This window comes from Camelus bactrianus, chromosome 28 (genome assembly GCF_048773025.1).
Source record: "Camelus bactrianus isolate YW-2024 breed Bactrian camel chromosome 28, ASM4877302v1, whole genome shotgun sequence".
NCBI classification, from domain to species: domain Eukaryota; kingdom Metazoa; phylum Chordata; class Mammalia; order Artiodactyla; family Camelidae; genus Camelus; species Camelus bactrianus.
The window spans coordinates 11002946-11024731 of NC_133566.1; the positions used below are offsets into that span (position 1 = coordinate 11002946).

Genomic DNA, 21786 nt, shown 5'->3' on the forward strand with positions numbered 1-21786 from the left:
TTCTCACTCCAAAAGCTTTTTTTTTTTTTTTTTTAAAGTAGAATACCAACGGACCCAACTAAGCAGAGCCTCTTGCGTCTTGCTGTCTTGTTACTTACAACCTGAGGCATGACACTTTCACTTTCCCACATTGTAAATATTGATACATTAACTTGATAAATGTGACCGCTCTGCAGGGTGTGTCTAAAGAGTGATCAAAAAGCAAAAAACCCCAGCACCAGGAAAGAAGATCTAGAATCATACTGGGGAGAGACCGAAACACAGAAACCTAGAAGCTTAAGTCTGAACTGGTAATCACACTGACAGAAAGCAGTGTGGGCCATAATCAGGATTTTAGAACTACTTTCATGATAGGAAAAACAACCTCCCCCCCCAAAAAAAACAGCTTAATAACTTAAACTTAATTACAGATAATTATTCACCAGAAGTAATTGATATAAAAATATTTCATCGACTTGTAAGCTGTTCTTTACAAGTATTAATCTTCAGAAGAAGAGGAAAGAGACGAAGTGATATGGCGGAGGTGGGGGATGAGAGGAAAAAGAGAGGCTAAACTTTGGGGGGCACTCTGTATTAACCATTAATAATCAGTTGGCATGTTTTTTTTACTGGTGATGTAGTCCAACTTTCTGATAAAGATGATGAAAGGACACAGGTATTTCTGAGGAAAAGACTAGCATTGAGATAATCTCACTGAAAAATACTAAAAACACCCACTAAAATTAAGGGAGAGAAGAATATAGTGAAATTAATGGACTAACAAGGAGTGACTATTTATGTCAATTACTAGCGGTTTCTGTCATTGACCTTTACTCTAGGTTTGCAAATATATCTTAGGTGGAGCAGGGTCCTACTTCCTCACTTAGCACTATCCCTTAAGGATTTGTATTAGTAAAAAAATATTTTCTAGAGGACTCTTTTTCTTCCCACACAGTGTTTATGCATCAGACACAGACTATTTCATTCTAACAAATTTATTTTCTCGATCAGCTCTTACGGAATCACTACTCAAATTAAATTACAATCAAATGATCACATCAAAAGATACCCTTATTACCTAACAACTGTCCATATTTTTTCATTTCATTTTGATTTGTGCTCGTCTGAAAAAAACACGTAATACAAGATCTGGGGAAAAATAAATTACCGTTTTGCAGCAGTTCATAAGTATTCTGAATAAAATATTAAAAGAAGTCATTTAATGAAAATATAAAGCAAATATTTTTAGATCAACAACGGATCTAACAATTCTATATTGCCGTCTTTTGAAAAGTCTGTTTATTAAAACCTACCAAAAACACTGCTTGGAAAGGGCAGTATTATATAATCACTTCCACAGCACCCATTCGATCAAAGTTGGCAACGGATTGAGGAGAGGAGTCCGGAGAAGTGCTGTCTTTCTAACTCCCTTGATCTGAGTCAGTCCAGAAATAAAAAATAAAAAATATTAATAAAAAAAATATTAGCGGTGGCATCTCTAGGCGTCGTCCGCCCGAGCGGCCGCAGATGAGCCGGGGTTGGCAGCCGGGCCTTGTTCCACGCCCAGTCCGCCTGCCCGTGCCTGGACTGGCCGGGGCCTCCCTCACTCGCCGGTGGACGTCCCCTGCTCCCTCGCCCATCCCTCTGCTCTTTCGTGATGCTTTTTATTTCCAAGGTTACGTTGAGGATACGTATTCTTTTTCTTTTGGCTTTGCTATCAGTCTGTTAATTTCAGAAGCTGTGAGTATATATATATATATTTCTTGTTTTCTGGAAACTGTTCTTTTTTCTCCTTCCCGTTTCACAGTCAATTTGTCCCCAAGTGACTTTAACATGGACAAGAATAACAGGGTTCGGGAGCGCAGAGTCACCCCTGATTGAACCCAGTGCCTCTGCTTGCTTTCAGGTCGCTCCCAGGAAACAAAGTTTCGGTGGCTCTCTGGCTCTCTGGAGGCGGGGGCCCTTTGGAGGGAGGGGGTGGAAGTGAGGAGGATGCTTTTCTTTATAAAGAAAAAAAATCTTTTTTTTCTTTCAATTTTTAAGAGGAGAAGACGAGGCAGGTGCTAGGTTCTATCCACCGTCGCCATGTAGGATTTCTCAGGGTGGGAAAAACCTCACGAGTGCAGTTTTGGTGCGCTAGGCATCTTCACCCTTCTTTAGAAAGCAAAACAAAAACGAACCACCACCACGGTATAAACGAGATCGCATGATCGCCCCCTTTTCTCTTCTGGTTTTGTCATGTACGCGTATATAAAACAGTCTGGGCATTTGTGATGCTTTGTTTGTTGGTTTGTTTGCTTGCCCCTCCTTCCTTGGACTTCAAACCACGTCTCCTCGGTGCGTCCCTCTCCGTTCCTCCCAGGGCGGGCATGCCTGTCTTTGGGCGGAGGAGAGGGCGGCCCGGCCCGGCCCGATGCGGCGGCGGCGGGGGCGGCGGCGGGATGACAGCGGTGGTGGCGGCGGCGGCCCGCTCCGCGCGGCGCCCGTGCCTTCACTGCACGCTCGTCTGCAGCCCGTGGTGCGGCGGCGGCGTGTCGGCGCTCACGGTGCCCACCTGCGAGTAGACGTCGTCGGGCGTCTGCTGCTGGATCCCCGGCGGCGTCATGCGCTTCTCCTTCTGGCGCCGGTTGCAGAACCAGACCCGCACCACCTCCTTCTCGAGCTGCAGGCTGTCTGCCAGGTTGGTGATCTCCTGCGCCGAGGGCTTGGGGCACTTGAGGAAGTGGCTCTCGAGCGCGCCCTTGACGCTCACCTCGATGGAGGTCCGCTTCTTGCGCTTGCGGCCCTGCGCCGCGATCTTGTCGATGCTCGTGGGGCTGCCGGTGCTCGAGTCCGCCTCCTCCAGCCACTTGTTCAGCAGCGGCTTGAGCTTGCACATGTTCTTGAAGCTCAGCTGCAGGGCCTCGAAGCGGCAGATGGTGGTCTGCGAGAACACGTTGCCGTACAGCGTGCCCAGTGCCAGCCCCACGTCGGCTTGCGTGAAGCCCAGCTTGATGCGCCGCTGCTTGAACTGCTTGGCGAACTGCTCCAGGTCGTCCGACGTCGGCGTGTCCTCGTCCGAGTGCGGGTCGTGGCTGTTGAGTCCCGGCCCCGCGCCGCCGCCGCCGTGGTGCGGAGGCCCCTGCGCGTGGTGCGGGTGCGGCGGGTGCGGGTGCGCGTGGTGGTGGTGGTGATGGTGGTGATCGGCCAGCTCGGGCGTGTCCCCGCGCACCAGCCCCGGGTGTACCAGGCTCTGGGCGCCGCCGCCCGCGCCGCCGCCGCCGCCGCCCGGCCCCGGGGGTGCGCTCAGCATGCCGTTCACTGTGAAGCCCCCAGGCTGCGAGTAGAGCAAACTCTGCGGCGGTGGCTGCTGGCCCCCGGCCATGGACGGGAGGTGCGCAGCGGCTGCGGCGGCGGCGGCCGCGGCGGCGGCGGCGGCAGCGGCCCCCCAGCCCCCGGGGTGGCCCTGGTGCGGCGGCGGCGGCGGTGGCCCGAGGTGCGGCGGCCCGCGATGGTGCAGCGCGGTGCCCGCGTGCAGGTCGTCGCGCCCGGCGCCGCCCTTCACGTCGGGGCCCTGCGGCGGCGGCGGCGGCGGCTGCGGCGGCTGCTGGGGGCTGCCGGCCATGCCCACGGCGCTGCCGGACCACGGCGAGCTCGCCTCCACGGCGGCGGCGGCGGCGGCCGCGGCGGCGGCGGCGGCGTGGGGCAGGGCCGTGACCCACTGGTGCGCGTGGCTCAGCATATGGCCGCCGTTGCTGGCGGCCATGGCCCCCTGCATGAAGTCGCTCTGCACCATCTTGACGGAGGCCGGGTCCCCCCGGTAGGCGCCCGAGGTCACGGCGGCGCTGCCGGGCTGCATGCCGCCCCCGCCGCCCCCCGCGCCGCCGCCGCCGCCGCCACCGCCCCCGCCGCCGCCGCCGCCGCCGCCGGCCCCTGCCGCGTCCGAGTGGACGATGGAGCCGGCCGCCAGCAGGCCGTTCCCCGGCAGGTAGGGGTTAGAAGCCGCCGTGGCCATGCCGCTCCGCTCCCGCCACCCCACCGCCGCCACCACCGCCGCCGCCGCAGCAGCGGCCGCGGCCGCCGCCGCCGCCGCCGCCGCCGCGCCCCCCCGCCTCCCGCCGCCTCCCCCCGCTCCGCCCCCGCCCCCGCCCCGGGCCCCCGCCGGCCCCGCCGCCTCCGCCGCCGCCGCCTCCGCCCCCGCCGCCGCCGCCGCCGCCGGCTGCAGCTGCAAGGCCGCTGGGCAGGGCGCGGGGGTCGCCGGCCGGCCTTGGTCAGCAGCAGCAGCAGCAGCCGCAGCAGGAGCCGCGCTCTGGGGAGGGGGTCTCGCTTCTCGGGGCGCGCTCCGTGGCCGCCCCCCTCAGGGGGGGTCGTGGCCGCCCCCCAGCCCCGGCGCGATCGGCTCGCTCCAGCGGGGCTCGCCGGGCGGGGCGCGGGCCTGCGCTGGGGCTCCGGGCCGGGCGCGCTGGCTCGCGCTCCTCCTCCTCCTGTCCGCGGCCAAGCGCGGACTCGGCCCGGGCCCGGGGCTCGGTCCACCTGCTAAGTGGAGATTTCACGGGAAACACAAAGAAAGAAGCCGCTCCTTTCTTCTTAACCAAACCGTGGACGACCAGCGGCTGGCCGCTCCGTGCCTCCTCCCCAGGAACGCAGCTCACTGGGCTCCCCTCAGAGTAGGAAAACTTTTCCCGTCCTTGAAGGCGTGGTGATGCTGGCTGCTCGCGTGCCGAGAGGAGAGGCTGGCTCCTGCTCTCCCCCTCTGGTCCTCTCCTTTCAAGTTTTGTTGTGTCCTAGGAAAACTTCTTTCGATGGTGCATTTCTCTGAAGTTGCTATTGCTGGAGCTCTTGGCTGCCTCTGAAACAAGAGTCCTTTTTCATTCTCCTCGCAACAGTCACAGCCTGATGCGACATCTTTCCTTTTGGGCAGAAATTAGGAAACAAATATAACAAGGAAAAAAATTGAACAGGAGAAAAACGAGGTTGAGTTTCTCTGTTACCTTGCTGCTGACGGTTGGGGTTGGTGTTTTATTTTTTTCCCAGCAGAGGTCTGGAGGAGGAGGAGGAAGAAGAGTGCATTGGTGGAGGTGTGTGTGTGCATATATGGGATCCTTGATACACAACCAACTCCAGTGGGCACCGTGCGCGGCTTGGAGGGTGCACCGACGGCGCTGGCGCTGGCCGTGCCGGAGCGGAGTTGCCGCGGGAGCTCGCTCTCCGCCCTGGTTCGCGCGCTCGCCCTCTCTCTTTCCCTCTCCCTCCCTCTTTCTCTCTCTCTCTCCCTCTCTCGCCCGCCCGATCCGCTCGGATCTGACAGTTCGCTCTCTGTCCCTCCCTCTCAGAGCGGGGACTGTCGAATGTTTACCCTCCGCCGCGAGCGCGCACCCACCACCACACTTTCCCAAATACAAGGAAGTCGAGCACCAGGGCCCCCGCTGATTGGCTACCCGCTGGGTGATTGGCAGGCCCGGAATGACTGGCTTAGGACGCGCGGCCCCCCTTCCGGCCGTTCCGATTGGTTGCTTTTTAATTTAGGCAGAGCGTCGTAGAAGCTGGAAATCTGTCGCCCCCCCCCCCAACCCCTACGCCTCCCTCCCGCTCGCCACTTTCTCCTCCCCGCCCCTCCCCCGCCACCCCCTCCGCCACATCTTAACTCTTAGTGTCCGGCCGAGACGTTGGTGTTCCCTTCGTGGCGCTGGGCATCGCAATAGGTCTGGGAAGGGGGAAAGAAAGGGGAGAGAAAGGGAGTGGGGTGGGAAGAAGGAGGGGGGGTCAGCAGGAGAACATAGAGGGAAAATCATGAAAAATAGCGACCTACCCACTCCACCTGGTACTGCGTTGTGTCGCCGCCCTCCCCGCCCCCCACCCCATCCCAGAGATTTGTAACGCGCGCGGCACGGATGCGCCATTCACGCTAATACCTATAGGCAGATGTGTCCCCAGTGGTTTCAAAGTTTCCTTGTTCCTTCGCCAGACGGCCCCCGTCCCTGCCTCGGCGGGGGTGGGAAGGGGGAGCTCGCGGCGCCCAGAGCTCGGGTAGCGGCCACGCTCCTTGGAAATCCGCCACCGCAACTTTCCTCAGCCGCTTCGCGCCGGCGGCGGCCCCCTTTGTTTAAGTTCTCGGATGCCATCGTCTGGGAAACCTGCAGCCTGGGACCAGCGCGGTGCCCGCGCGTGCGAGACGGACCGCGGGCTGCCGCGAGCTCCCCACCCCCGCCTCTCCCTCCTCCCGCCCCCTCCGCTGGGATTCCGGCGAGGAGCGTGCTTGCCCTGGCGAGTCCCGGGATGCCGGGCGGCGGAGCCATCGGCCGACCTTCCCCCATAGACACACCGCAAGTGTGTCCACCCCAAAGGCGTCAGGAAGCCCGCCGCCGCGGGAGCGGCCTAAGGAACCGGATCCGCCAGCCGCGCCCTCCGCCGCTCACATTGTGTGCGGGTGCGGGTGTGTATTTATTTATTTCGGTGCGGTTGGTATTGGTGGCGTTTCGCCGGCTCGCTATTCTTAGGCACGGTGGTGCTTTTCCTTTCTTTCCTGCCTCAGCTGGTTTGCGGAGTGGATGGGGCCGGCGGCGCCGAGCGGGTTCTCAGCCGGGCCCGGCGGAAAGAGTTAAGGGGACCGGGAGGGGGAGCGCGCGGGGTGGGCGGGAGGAGCGGGGGTGGGGGACGCGGCCGAGCGGAAACGCGGCACAGAGGAGCCTCAGCGAACCAAGAAAAAAGAGAAAGTGGCAACGAAAACAAGGGCAAATTGAACCCTCCTCGGGGATTTCCAATGAACTAACCCGACTCGGACATTCAATAAATACATCGTCCCTAATGAGTGTGCATGTGCGTGTGCGTGCGCCCCGCACCCGGCCGCGGGGCGCCCGCCCTGCCCGCTGCCCGGGCCTCGGCTCCGGCGGGCGGTCCCGGGCTCCCGCCTCGCTCGCCAACCCCGGACGCAGACGCGGAGCCGCCGGGGTGCTCGGGGCCGCCCTTCTCCCGCGAATGATTCCTCTGCCAAGCGCAGCTAGGGGCACTCGGTTAGAGCCGGAGCTCTGCAGCCCAGCCGCTGTGCCCAGCCCTGGCGAGATCTCCAGGTTAGCGGCAGACGCGTAGCGTTCGTGTAGGATCCGGGGCAGCTCCGGCGTGCGGGCTGAGAGATGCCCTGGTTGGGTAGGTTTTAGCCAAGCCATTACTGCTAAGATACAGACCCGAAGGGCAGCGGTAACCAAACCCCAGCTAGAACTGGTTTTTCCCTCTGCGTCCCCCTTCCAAGGTTCCTTTTTATATTTATGTACGCGTATATGTATAGATGAAAGATGGAACACAGATTTCATTGAATAAATCCGAGATCTCCAGGTGTAGACGTTTGAGTCGTCGGTGCCAACACCCCGTGTTTTCCTTTCCTGCCGATTTTGCTTGGATCCGGCTCAAAAACCGGGAGAGTCTCGTGGTTTTGTTTACACTGAATGGGGAGGATAGGAACAGAGCCATGGGGCCCTTTCATTAATATACAGTGAGGATTTTGTCTAAATTACTGCTATGAATTTCACAGTACACGCTTTCAAAAACAGCCTCAGGTGGCCTGGTGAAACGTGATACAGCGCCTCTGTAGACACATTCACTTTCTTTCTTTCTTTTCAGGGAGGGTGTATGCGCGTCCGGGAAGCCCCCCAAAACGCCGTGCTCCTCGAAATCAGAAATATCCTTCTGTTCCGAGGTCTGTCCCCTTCGTCCTCCCCCTCCGCATACTTAGTTCTCCACTCGCTCCCCAGCCCCACCCATCCGCCCCCTCCCTTTGCAGAGTGTGATTGTTTTGTCTGGAAAAAAAAATCCAAAGTATATAACAAGGGGAGAACAGTTAGTGCTGATTTTCATTTGCATACATTTTCATATATTTTGGTGAAAATAATAGACCAGCGGAGAGCTAGGCTTCGAGGAGTCAGTGTAAGGGGAAGACTAAGGCGGCGGCGTTCTGGTTCTGGGGAGTTGAGACCATGCCTTCCCCCTCAGTCATCTTATTTAAAAAAACAATAAAACATCATTTATTTTAAAGTATAACCCTGGAAGTTTGCTCGGTAAGTGTTTTACATTTTCTTTCCCTGCTTTCTCTTTTCTCCCCCTCCTTTCTGGTTTATTTATGCTCTTGTAGGTTTGGGAGCTTATTTTCCTGGCTTGGGACAAGACAGGATTCACAGAGCAACTGTTTTGAAGGAAGGAAGGGAAAGAGCGTTGGGGGGAGAGTAAAAAAACCCAGCTCTGCTAAAATATTACATAAAAAGATGGACTCATTCCAAAGCTCTCCACAGCAAGGCACTTATTTTTTTGGCGGGGTTGGGTGGAGGGGTGAAGACAGTGCTATTAATTTTAATTGTTGATGGTCAGGGAAATATAAAAGCCCTAGAAAAGAAGTGATTATGAAGCACTGTTATAAATATTTCTTGCTTTTGGATTTCTTTCTTTCTTTTTCTGGAGAATCAGGGCTAGAGGGAAAGAAACCCCCTTTCTGTAGCCAGGGCTGATGTGAACTGTGTGTGCCTGCCTGGAGTTGGGGTGGGGGATTCCTGCTGGGAGCAGGGGGATGGAGGGAGGGAGGGAGGGAGGGGGCTTGGCAAAGGGAGGGCAGAGAGCGGGAGAAGAAGGAAGGAGGGGAGGAGGAAGAGGCAGGAAGTCGGAGCACCCCTGGTTAATGCGGTGTCTGGGGAGCAGGCGGTTGGCTGCAGCCTCCCAGCTCGATAGGGAAAGTCTGTCAGAAAGAGGGTGATCAATCAAAACTAACCAGGACATCCTACACTTTATTCCCAAAGGAGGCTGGGGCTTTAGCATAGCAAACTGCTTTACTTTGTTTCCTATTTTTGACAGCCGCCCTGCCCCCCCACCCAACCCTCACCCTTCCTTGCCACCGTCCCTGGGTTTTGTACAAATTAAGGGTGCAGTTGCTTGCTAGGGGAAGTTAATTGGAGGAATATGGGTGGAGGAAATAGCTAGGCCACGTCCAAGCCCGTGTGAGCACCTTACTTTCGTGCAACGGGGCTGGAGAGGATTCTCAAAGGTTCTTGGTTTTGTTCTTTTTAAAGGAAGTCGCGTCTGGGGCGCCGAGGGGGTAGAATCAAATGGCTGGGATATGATTGCCCTTTTGTATCCAGAACACCTTGCGATTTAAAATTTGTAATTTCTTTGGAAACAGTTGATGCCAAATCAATGAAATGGCTTGTCAGGAGGGAGGAAGAGGTTTTGGTCGGGGGGGGGGTGGGTGGGTGGTAAGAATCGCCGGTTTTCCACTCCTTGTTTGCGTGCTTGGCAGCGTCGCTTTTGACTGAGGTTAACTCTCTGTGCTCCATTGGACCAGATGCCATATAGAGCCGCTCCCTGAAGATCATTTGTTTCCTTGATGGGGAACATTTCTGAGCAGAGCATATTGGTTGCCATAGAGAAAGAAAGAAAAGGAAGAACACTAGTCACATTAAGCTATATGTTTGTGCACTGGGCTTTAGATAAAAGGACCTTGGTTCAGCCAAAGAGAAGAAGCCAAGCTAGAGATTTCTAGCGCCCCCAAAACTAGCTTTATTTTGTTTTGGACTTTTACAGTTGAAACATATAAGCTAATTTTATTGGTTGTTGTTAATTTTATATGACACGGTTTACTGAACAAAATAAACTTTGGAAGTGCCCAGGAGTCGCACTCTTGACTTGTCAGCAGGGGGCGCACTGACTCGTCTTAGCAGGTACTGAGTAAAATGTAGCCGTTTCAAAAGCAAATCTGCTCTCCCAAACTTGCCAAAGGAACAAATGCCCCTACCTTTCTATGCATATTCAGCTCGAGGAGTGAATTCATTGCATAACACAGGGCCTTAAAATAGGAGGACAATGCCCTCCCCATCTCCCACCCAGCCCCTTCTGTGAAATGGCCCTGAAAGAAAAACCGTCCCCAAAAGTGTTCCTCCATTTCTTTCCGTGCACTGTATAGAAGTCTGGAAAACAGTTAGGCTGTGAAAGCAAAAACGCTTTCAAAAAAATCATTAAGGTTATGTAGTTAGCTACTTCAGAAGCTACCTTGCAGGTTGTTGTTGTTTTGGAAACAGTCAAGAAGATAAAATCCACCCTAAAGGTATTATCTGTTAAATAGTGAACGCTTTTCAATTCAATGCATGCTTTGACTTTTCAGTAACACTCATGCTCCTGCACATTTAGCCCGGCATCTTGGACCTCTCTTTTACTCCATTTGATATTTAGTGGTTCCTTTCATTCTTGGTACCTGCTCTGGTTGTAGAAGGATTTTGGACTTATCCTTGAAAGGCTTGTTAGGGAAAAGGAAATACAAACCGGCCATGGTGTAGAGGTAACTGTGGGCTGGAAACTTTTTAGCACAATGTGACTTAACACGGTTGAAGAAAAGTTTTGAGAGAGCACTGGGTTTCTGCCTCAGAGATTTTTAGATGCTGCCAAGGAAGACTGAACTTGATTGTGGCGAAGGATGAAAAGCTATGTGGAAAGCTTCCTAAAATAGTGAAGGGCAAATCCTTCCTGGTTCTGAGGAATTAGTCTGTTTGTCACTCACAATTTTCCCAAGGAGATTTAGAGAGCCTGACTAAGAGAAGCCGGGAGAGGCTGGGAGGGAGAAACCGACTTCGTGGATCAGCAGCTCCCTGCACCTGCGAGTGTGTCCCAGCACCTGCTGGGAAGGGCCCAGGGCTGGAGGCTCCGCTAGTCCTCTGGAGGAGGGGGAAAGACACCTTATTCTTTCCAACTCGACTCCAAGCCAGCCAGAAGTTTTTCTTTGAAACTAACTTGAAAAAGACAAGGTTTGCATTTAAATGGTATTTCATCTAGGAGGGTGGAAAGATTATTAGAGTAACATAAGCAAAGGAGACTTTGAAAACCATTCTCACTCCGTGATTTTTGTCCACGAGCTCTCACATCCAGAGTCGGGAAGTGTAACTGTCAGGTTTGTGCTAATGAAACAAAGTGGAAAATGGAAGAAACTATGTAATTTGAGTCCAAACATCACTTTTTCTTCAGCTCTCTGGATGTTTCGGACAAAAGACTTCTGGGGGAGGTCCGCATGCACTGGACCAGTGCCTCAAAGCTCTAGGTTAGTCTGCATGCCCCGAGCTGCTAAATGCATTTAAAAATTATGAAGAAGAAGAGGAACTTTTCAATTTAGGCAGGCATTTTGCAAAGCATAGCTGAGTACATATATAGAGCATCATTTTTGGTATCACTTTTCATGAGATCTGGGATTGTTACTATCTTGGCTGCTACGTACGTACGTTCCTTATTTGCAAAGTTACTTTAAAAAAAACAACCCTGAAGTAAAAAAAAAAAAAAACAGTGTGCTTCTCTTGATATCTACAGTCTTAGGTTATCGAAAGTAAAGAAAACCAAAAAGAATAATTCTGGGTAAAGCAACAAGTTAATTTCAGGACTGACATTATTATAGAGAGCGAGTTAGCATATTCTATAATGATTTGGAGGTGGAAATAATCAAGCTGGGTATGAATTAAGATCCAGAGAGCTGGGCAAAGCTACAGACTTTTAATTGTTGGGGATGGTGAAATTGCTTTTGCCAAATGAGAGAATGAAGAACATTACCTGGGTCAAATGCACAAAATACGAAGTGGGTATTTCTTCATTTGCGTCCATTTGAGAACGAGAAGGTGCTGTGTCTGATACTGTAGCAGCTCAGCTCAGATTTGCTGTTCGCATTTACAAATGGAAGTGTTTGGCATACTCACAACCCACTGTGTGCTGGGTACACTCTCTAATCTCTGTGCTATGTGACCACTATCCATGGGGCTATATAATCACTGTAGGCCATACACAAAGGAAAGGGCTCGTGCACGGTAGCTTTTGGGTGGAAATGAGAATTTGTTGCTTTGGCAGTGGATAAGTTGTTTTTAAGTCTCGCGAAGTTTTCTGAAGCGTACCGGTGGTTCCTCCCAATTCTTTGTATCACTTTGATAACTGGTTTATCTGATCTGTAGGAGAGGAGCGAGCCCTTCGTTGTCTTAGATGGGCTTGAAGGAGCAATTATAAATTCAGACAGCTGCGACTTCTCACCCGAAAGTAAGAAGCTTTACATCTGATGCTTAGAGGGCAGCTTTAAACCACAGGCCATTTCAGATTGTGGAGTCTTGAGTTAAGAAAGCCCGATAAGTTGGTCATCAAGTGGACGCTTTAAAAACGACCCATTTCCAAGTCTGCCCACGGTAGCTGCATCTGTACACCCGACAAGTCTGGTAATGAGAGCTACCAATCGCTGGGGAAGTCGTGGCTGGCACAACCGATGAACTATTCTTGCCTGCTCCCCTCACCCCCCACCAACACAATGGTCTTCTTGGAATTTAAATTCACAGGACGAGGTAACTGAGAACCCGGCTGATTGACCAGAGGGATGATGATGATTTATTAACAAAAACATGTGGGTATGTCTAGCTAGACAAATATTCCAAGGTCAACTTGGTGTTTTTGCATCTGTGTTTTTAAAAACAAAATATTAACTCAGCTTTGCCAGAGGGGTGGTTGGATTTTCCAAGCTCATGGCCCTAACAGAATTAACTCTCCTTTCTACCTGGGAGGACACCCTCCTGCTCCAAACCCCCAAATTCTCTATACAGCTTCTCCTTTCTGGATTGGAACTGGCTAGTCTCCTGATAGAGAAGAGCCTTTGTTGCAGACCTCTGTTTTTTTTTATTAATTATTATTATTATTAGATTTTTGACACTTGAACTTAGCTATTGTCAGAGGAACAGGGTTCAGATTGCAGCTCAGGCTGAAGGCTGCTCTTTTTTGGGTATTTTTTTCCCAAATGATGCTCCTGTGCTGTCTTTTCTCCTGTGAATACTGAAGCTCCCACTTCACTTTCCAGCTTCCTCCCTAGGCCCATCCTGGACCAGCAGCCCAGAGTTGGGGGTGGGGTGGTCTTGAAGAAAATGTGGCTATTTTGTTCACTTTGAAAATTCAGTACCAATATTCACTGATATTTGATACCTCAACTACTCCATGGTTTGCAGCAATAGAATTTCAGCACTAAAATATCTGGCAAAGAGATTTTGGTGGTTGAACCAAGTGACCTTGCTCACTGTAACTTCATGCAACTGGGGCTTGTTTGCCCCAAGTTAAAAGTTACGTGTCCACTCACACCCTCCTCCTGAATTTCCCATAGGGAGCCTGGTTACTCAGTGAAGCCCAAGGGGAGGATCTCAGGCTTACAGTGGTGCTGGGCAGACGTCAAATCTTAATTTCATGTATGTCAGGGTGCAAAAAATCTCCAGAAGTGCAGGCATGTATTGTCCAAATGGCACAGGCCGTGCTCCCTCTTTTTGAAATTCACATCGCAAAAATTAAACAGATAAAACTTTACTAGGAAAACTACGGACTATCCAAGTAAGCATCTGAAATTCGGAGGCACTATGATTTCAGGGCTAGGGTCTGGCAAGCGATTCCTTTCCAGGGTTAGGAAATGAGGTTTGGAACTTTCCCTGGAAAGGTTGCACTGGGGGTCTCATTTCTGCAGCGGTGGGGTCTCCCTGCCCACCTCTCCTGTGATTTGTGGTCCCCAGAAGCAGCTTCTCCCAACTAGGCGGTGGCTTGTGGAGGTCCCAGGGCCGGACTCCCCTTCCTTAGACCGCATTTTATTTTACAGAGAGTACAGTTTGCATAATAAAATTAAGAGGCGTCCATTACTCTGCTTTTTCCCGTCCGCACTGCCCTGCAAGGCTTCCGAGCTGTTAATCTGAACACCCAGAGCGGCCTTCAGAATTCGAATTAGCATTGCTTTTCTATAGAAAAGAAAAATGGGAAGAGATTAAAAAAAAAAAAAAAAAAAAAAGGCCAGGGGAGAAGGAGTAACGTAGAGCGAGTGAGGTGGAGAAAGCAGGGAAGAGAGCGGGGCCGGAGGCACCGGAGAGATGGAGACAGGGGTGCGGGACGAAGCACGAGGTAGACGCTGAGTCACCCTAACAGGTCACCCGGGACGCAGCAGCGAGATGCCGCCGCCCGGGAAAACCCGGTACAAGTTGCACCCCATCTTCTAGGCCTCCTTCCCGCCCGCCGCCGCCTCCGGAGCGCGGACGTGGAGCTCGGCGCCGCCGCCTCGCCATTGTCACCGGCTCGGTGCGCGGCCGCGGGCTCCCGCGGTGGGCTTTGTTCTGGCGGAGCAGGGCAGGACCCCTCGCACCGCCGCGTCCCCGCCCTCCCCGAGCTGGGGACGGTGGGGGTGGGGACTGGGGACCAGAGGAGCGTCGGCGGGCGCCTCGGAGCCTGGGATTTCCTTTCTGCGCTCCTTTTCGTAATGGAGCTGCTCTCCTTCGGGGAGGGGGCCGGGCTGTGCGGGAGGAGGGAGAGCGGGAAGGGGGCTCCCGCTCTCAGCCCGCAGCAGGGGCGAGCGCAGCTCTCGGGGCCTGCGCCGGCGGATCTGTATTGTGTGCACGGCTGGGTGGGTGCATGCATCTATGCATGAGGAGAGCCCTTGAATTTGGCCCTGCGTTCTAGCTTCCAGGCCGAGGTTGAGGCAGCTGCGGGGCGCCTCGGGTCGGTGCCTAGTTCTCCCCTAAGATCTGCTCTCGAGGTGCTTTGGGGCCACGCGTGGGCGCTGTGGACGCGCCCTGGGTACGGGGGCTGCCCCCGGGGAGCGCGCAGATCTCCGTCGCCGAGGCCTGTGGCGAGGGACAAAGAGACAGACCGCCTGAGCGAGCAGAGGGCAGGCGCGCACAGGCACCCACGCGGGCCCGCGCCCGGGGGCCCTCCCCGTGAGCCCCCGCGCCTCGGGGCCCAGGACTCTGCGTCTGGAAAGTTCATCCCTTGCAGAGCCCGCTCCCTCTACTCACCCTTGCATTTAGCAAACGGCGTGTGATCGTGTGTCACCCTCTTTCCAGCCACCCCCCGAAGGTGTGGGCAGATTGCAAGAGTTGCTGCTCTGTTATTGTTTGTCAAACAGGCCCCTTTCTCTTGGGAGAGGGGCGAGGGGCATGTGGCGGATCCCGGGCCAGGATTACATTAATCAAAGCATTATTTCCCTAGAGAAGCCAAGCACAAATGAGAGTAAATCCTAATAAAATTGAATCGCGGAGAAATGGTACGCTTTAAGTAATCTGTGCGGCCTGATAAAAATCTCACACTTACACGATGTGAGTCTTAAAAAAAAAATCTGCACACCTCTGGCCTTGGGTGCTGGGTCCAGATCAGGACGGGGGACAGTCACCAACCCAAGCTCAGCTGAACTTCTGGAGTGAGAAAGGGACGTTGAATCACCCCAGAGTCCGAGGTTCTACTCCAAACGCACTTTCGGCCCCGGCGCCCTCCTGGAGGATTTGCAGAGGCCCTGGGCGGGACCGAGCCCCCTAGGTGCCCCCAGAGGACGCAAACTCCATTCCTATGGGATCGCGGCCCCCATCGTCCTCCTCTAGAGACGCCGCAGGGCGGGCAATCCCCGCGGGTGGAGGCGCCGAGCCCACTGGGCGGGCGGCGGACTCCCAGGTCTCCGCGGCCCCCGGCCCAGGGCCTGCGGCGTCCACGGGGCCGCTCGGCCAGGGGGGGCGGTGACTGCTGGGGAAGCCGGGAGCGCGGCTGGCCGGCGACACTTCGGGTACTTTCGGGTCGTCCCGGCCTGGAAGCAGGCTCGCACTTCGTCCGCCTCCGTCCCCCAAGTGGTAGGAAACTTTCCGACGCCGGGTGCGGCGGTGCGAGAGCGAGAAGAAAAGCCCCCCTCCCCACCCGGAGTACCGAGCGGGAAGGCAAGGCCACCGGCCAGGAGGCGCCCTCCCTCGGCCAGTTCCCGAATCCCTCCGGCCGCGGGGCCCGACTAGTTGGTGACAAGTGTGAAAACGCCGTCCCCGTCCGGCGAGCGAGCATCGGCCTCCGGGATCCACGCGACCTTCCGGAGATGCGCGGCCGAACGCGCTTCGGTGCCGGCCTCCTCGGCCCCTCCTCCGCGTCTCGGGGCCCCGCGAGCGCCGCGCCCCCTGCAGGCCGGCGCCGGAGGAGCCAGCGCGCCGCCCGCGCGCGGCCCGGCCCGGGTGGCTTCCCCGCGCTGCCCACGGCCGCGCCCGGCCCGCGCGCACGCGCACAGCCGGCGCCCCCTCCGCGCGCGAGCTGCCGGCCGTGGCGCAGGAGGGGGAGGGAGAGCGCGCGGGAGGAGGCGCGGGGGCGCGGCCGGTCCCCCCTCCCCGGCCCTTCCGCCTCGCTCGCGTCCCTCTCCGGCCGGCGTCGGGCCGCCCCCGCTGGAGCCGGCGGACGCGCGCCTCCTTCCCGCGAGCGGGCGGGCTCCGGAGGCCCCAGAACCGCGCTGTCCGCTCGCGGGGCAGTGCCGGGCGCGGGGAGGGGCTCGGCCGCCTCACCTCCCTCCGGCGCGTCTGGCGAGGAGAGCGGCTTGGAGCGGGGTGCGCGTGCGGTGTGTGTGCGTCCGGGTGTGTGCATGTGCGGTGTTTGGGTCCGGGTGTGTGTGTGCAGGTGTGCGCGCATGTGCGGGTGTGTGTGTGTGTGTGTGTGTGTGTGTGTGAGGTGTGTACGTGGGAGTGCGGTGTGCGCGCGCAGGGCAGGGCGGGAGGCGGTGAGGGATGCTCTGGTGCAGCCTTGAGATCTAAATCGGCCACCTAGAGTTCCCCCGCCCCCCACGCGGGAGTCTCGTTCCTTCGCCTTCATCCCATCTGCGTCCCAGAGAGATCCCTCTGTGGCCCAAGGATGTTCGGCGAACACCCGGACTCACGTGAGCGAGGGTGAGCCGAGAGGGACAATGTTCGCTGACAGATGCGCCCGAGAGCATTTTTCTAGCCACCAGTCTGCCCTGGAGACTGGATTCCACCCACCGGGAAGCCACGTTTCTGGGGCTTATGTATCTGCTACTTCTCTGTCCTGGCCTTTAAAATGGCCTGCGTGGAGGTTGTTTTTTAGTTTGGGAGGCGTCGGGTGGAGATAGGAATCAATTGAAAAACCACTTTTTGGGTCTCTTTAGCTGACCAGCCAGCCAGTTTACTGGCTCCTTTCCAGTGATGGGAAATTTGTGGGGAGGGGGCGGAATGAAGACACTCGCACCTTTTCAGTTCTGAAATAATGACTCCCCTTTCTCCCAGTCTGTGATTTCCATAATTTCATACAAAACAGGGCTGTCAGTTATCTCTTATTTGAAAAAGAAAAGCAGACTAGCAGAAGAAAACTTGGACCGAATGAAATCCCTCCTCACAACATGAACCAGTCTCATCCAGACCGTTCAACGCTGGAGGGGAGAACAGGGCAGAGGGAATTCAGAAAAAGGCTAAACATTTCTCTCCATCACAGAATATGAACCCAATCGCCCAACTGTATTTTTGATGGCATGAGTTTCGGAGGATCCTAAAAATAAACTTTATCAATACTGTTAGTTGTCCTCCTTTTGCCCTAATGTTTGCATCTGAGAGCTTTCAATAACTTGGGAAGCCCAGTGGTACACATATTTTTTGTTTCTTGGATTTAGATGGACATCAGATGGTTTTACTGTTAGCCATGATCCTTTATAAGCTCTTCTGTGCTGGCGAAAGGCTCTAAGTGAAATTTATACACACTCACCTCAAGAGACCCTCACCAGCCAGTGTCTTCAGACTCTTTCAGAATCACTCCTTTTCATAAGATAATGTATAGACAGCTAAATCTTAGTAAAGAATGTTAATGGTAAAATGTTAATGTTTAACCAGATGAGCTTTTGTTTTTGGAATCAAAGTTTAGCTTTTCTTTGAATTATTTATCAAGCTATTTGCCCATAGGCCTTCCTAAGAGAAGGACAAGGTGAAGGCGAGGGCATTACTAATTTATTTAAAGCATATGTTGACATAAGATGATAAAACTAGCCTTTTGGAAAACAGGAATAACTAAACCACGTCTATACACGCCCACCTTTGGGACTGTGAAAAAAGAAAGAAAAAAGAAAACCTAGTTACTTTCATAGAAAACAGCCCTCAGTTAACAGTTAACTAAAATATTGTATGGCAGTCCCTAGAAACTCCTCCTCTTCAGTATAGGACCCTTTGGTAATATGCACATATTTACGCATGATGTAAATATGCATATGCACGAGGGTAGATGTTTATGTACATAACGTAACAAAATATATACATACCCCACTGAATACATTTGCATGTGACATGCCCATGTGTAATGTACCAAACTTCCACGATTAACAATACATTCTATAAGAGTCTTAAAATAAGAGGCAGAGTTTTTATTCCTGCTGAAAAAAAAGTCAGAATTTCTTTTGAAATCTGAATTGTGCCAGCTGTAAATGACACCACAGAAATCAGCAAAAAAAAAAAAAAAAATCTGTGCACACATTAATATTTTCAGCACACCTCATTTAAAAATACTATGAACCTAACTTCCTTTGCATAAAATGAAAAGGGCACCATACTTCAGAAGGTACATTTAGAATGTAAACATCTATCTAAATTCAGTTACTTTTTTTCTTTTTTTTTTTCCCTTGCAAATTAAATACTGTTGTCTTAGAACCAAAATTAAATCCGGCACGCAGTGAAAAAGAGCGTTAGTTTAATTTTCCTTTTCTGCTGTCAAGAAAACATTTTTAAGTAGTTTAATTTTATGGGCCTTTGTATCATTAAAAAAGACATTCAGTCATCGAGTGATAATTCAAAATGTAAAAGCAAGTTGTAAGCATATATTTATCCTTGAAGTGATTTGTAGAATATGGGATGACATGTTACTTATTTGCTTCTTTTTAGGTAGTATTTTTGAATCTTTCCATTTTCAAAGACTTTTTTTGGGGGGTGAAAGTAAAAAGTACAGTTAAAATGAATACACCGGCAAGAATCCAAATGCCCGTTTGTGCTGAGCAAATGTAAAGAGATGTTATACCTGAATGTTATGCTTGAAAATTTCTTTCTCCTTATTGATAGAAAGAATCAAAATGATAAAGTTTTGCATCTTTCTTGAGGACCATGATAGAAGGAGCTGTCTCATGTCAGAGTTATTTTTACTAATATTACAAAATATTTTGTTAGCTTTTCTATGTTTATGTAAATGTATATTTCTTTACTGAAAAAACATATACGATGTTTATGATGACATTTATTCCCACATATAATTTATTGCTTGTTTATTTCAGAGAGAGTATTTCAAAGACTGATGACTCATCGGTAGTGTCTAAATATTAGTGCCGAGCTTGTGAAAATAAAAATCAGTTTAGCCCAACTGCTTTTTGAGGTTTGTTTTTTAATCTCTTAAAAAATTTGAAGTTAACATGATGGAAGTACCGCAAATGAAAAATTAAAAAAAAAAGAATATTACTTGGAAAGAAGTAAAAACATTTTACTCTAGACGGGGTTTAAAATCAACTGTGAAAATAAGCTAGTCCTTTATTTTAGAAAGTTTTCTATCTAATGGTGTGGTGTGATATTAGGAAACAGGCTATATAATCTAAAAATCCACAGTGTAGATTCAAAAATTTGGATGAAGCGTCATTTACTACAAAAGTGTAAAAGAATCTTTTCTGTTGATTTAATCAATGAAGTGAGTGAAGGACTATTTTAGTAGGCTCAAGTTACACATATAGAAAGATTTGTAAGAATAAATACTTTGGTGTTCTGTGGCCAAAAAGCAGACACAACTATAATATAGCAAATGACCGCCACCCCCTCCTGGCCCCTGCCCAGAGTTTGGGCATCTGAGATCCAATTTTATTAAAAAAAATTGTCAGTTAAAGAAAAGAAGGAGAAATGCTTATTAACTCAGGGCAACTATAAAATGTTGGCAGATCTCAAGTTTCATATCCAACCAGGCTTTTAGGAAACTGCTCGGATGTTGGTAGAGAGCAAGTTATTCTGTGAAACCACTTTTCAGAGTGAATTCTCTTCCCAATACTTTCAAATTAAACTCCAACTTCATAGACTAACCATTTTCTTCCTCCTTCCCACCCCCCCTGCCCCCGTCACACCTACCCCCTCCTCTCTCTCCCTTCCTTTCTTTCTCCCTTCCTTTCTTTCTTTCTTCCTTCCTTCCTTCCTTTCTTCCTTCCTTCCTTTCTTCCTTCCTTTCTCTTTCTTTCTTTCTTTCTTTCTTTCTTTCTTTCTTTCTTTCTTTCTTTCTTTCTTTCTTTCTTTCTTTCTTTCTTTCTCTTTCTTTCTTTCTTTCTTTCTTTCTCTTTCTTTCTTTCTTTCTTTCTTTCTTTCTTTCTTTCTTTCTTTCTTTCTTTCTTTCTTTCTTTCTTTCTTTCTTTCTCTCTTTCTTTTTCTTTCTTTCTCTCTTCTCTTTCTTTCTCTCTCTCTCTCCCTTCCTTCCTTCCTTTCTCTCTTTCTCTCTCTCTTTCTTTCTTAGACTAAGCAGTTGGGTGAGACTGCTCTAGTGAGGTTCAGAGGGACCCCCAGGGGGATTTCAGGCACTCAGCCTCACTGTTGAGACACTATGACCGGTACCCATCGAGGTGAGAGGGTGTCTGTGCTCTTAAAACATTTATTCTCTTTCCTTATCCAAGTACTAGCATCATAACCGGGTGATGTCTACCAAAGGCAAAATAAATTGGAGAATTTAATTAATTATTTGAAGAATTCAGGCATTGCTGTCTTCCTTTCTGCCTAGCTATTAAGGAAAAGAGAGAGAGAGAGTGAAATTTGAGCAGTGTAGATTGACTATCTGTAGTGGTTAAATTTGTAAGCTGGCAACTGATTCTGTAAGGTATTACTTGAGCCCTCATTGTACCAATTCGGAGAGGGGAGCACACCCCTGAGTGGCCCTCCAGGTGACAGTTACTAGATTTAAATGAGAGAGTGGAGGGGCCTGACTTGCCAGTTTGGCTGAGAACATTGATTGAAGTTATTAGATAATTGTTCACCTTCCTACTTAGCCCCACGAGAGGAGATACACACACATATTATAAAATACGTTAAATTAATGTTAAATAGTCCAACTGGGATTGCTAAAGTTATTTACATTCAGCAATGGATTAAAATGTTAGCATTGTACATTTAATGAATTAGAATGGGAGTCTCCTTGTGTGCTCTGACATGGGAACGTTTGCTGAACGCATTTTCAGGGGTCTTTTAGGGAGGACCATTTGCTCAGGGCAATTGGGCAAATTGAAAGGTGCAACACTTTTACTGTCTTGGGGGACAAAAATATGATGTGACAGTGTTACGTGCTGTAGGTGGTAGACAATTTTACAGTAGCCTTTGGTAGAAGAGGATAAGCTTGAGCATGATTTGGGTTCAGTTTACAGGACATTAGTAAACATTAATTACAGGCAAGGTCTAAAAAGATATCTAGTTGCAAATATTATTTTAAAAATAGCACCTAGAATCTATATGAATAAGCTTGGCTTTCTTTCTCAAAAATTTCTGGGAAATTGTGTCACGACATCTTGCATTCATCTAATTCAACAACTGAAGTATTGTTCTGACGCATAAAGCATGACTCCTCCAAGAACAAATAAAAATGTAGGCTAGATAAAAAAGAAACACTGAGGGTTTCACGTTTGCTGTAATAGCAGGAAGGAGTGGCCAGGTGAAAACTCTGGGCTAGTAATGCTTTTATACTTATTTATAAAGTTGTTTCAGGTACATTAATGGAAATTATGTTCTTCGTATTAATCTTAGAAAAAGTGCAATCATTTTTTGAAATTTGTGGTGATATGCTATTTCTAGATGCACATGAAAATAAGGAAGCATTTAATAGCTATAATGTTTGCTTGTTCAGAAATTAAACATCTAGAAAGATTTAATGAATAAATGAGTGAAGGCTGTTTAACAAGTGGGCAGTTAAACTGAAGATGGTACTTTTGCTGTTTACAACTATTAGTCAGTCGTACAGGATTTTTTCCCTTGAGCCTCCAAAAACTTAGACAACGTGGAGTTGTTACAGAACCACTAATTATTCCTCACCCCA

General features: G+C 51.0%; 2 protein-coding genes and 1 long non-coding RNA gene across 29 annotated transcripts in view; 1 reads left to right on the top strand and 2 right to left on the bottom strand.

The window, feature by feature from the left end:
- The window catches only part of LOC105072226 (uncharacterized), a 78000-nt gene that overhangs the window by 18716 nt on the left and 37498 nt on the right, over nt 1–21786 (top strand). For 2 of the 27 annotated variants that reach the window (XR_012503107.1, XR_012503115.1), the window contains exon 1: nt 7875–8006. The exons of 24 other annotated variants lie outside the window; for them this stretch is intronic. The gene's annotated coding sequence lies outside the window, so the exon portion shown is untranslated. Of the gene's footprint in view, nt 1–7852; nt 8007–21786 lie in introns of those variants that run through there. One more of the 27 variants, XR_012503098.1, reaches the window with a different exon arrangement.
- POU3F3 (POU class 3 homeobox 3) lies at nt 2341–4081 on the bottom strand. The gene has a single exon (XM_010959095.3). It carries the CDS (start codon nt 3971–3973, stop codon nt 2471–2473), a length of 1503 nt encoding a protein of 500 aa, XP_010957397.3. The 5' UTR covers nt 3974–4081; the 3' UTR covers nt 2341–2470.
- LOC141575496 (uncharacterized) lies at nt 4505–7427 on the bottom strand. The gene is made up of 3 exons (XR_012503127.1): nt 5871–7427; nt 5604–5662; nt 4505–4999 (listed from the first exon to the last, which is right to left on the bottom strand). It is a non-coding gene; the product is annotated as an uncharacterized LOC141575496 (long non-coding RNA).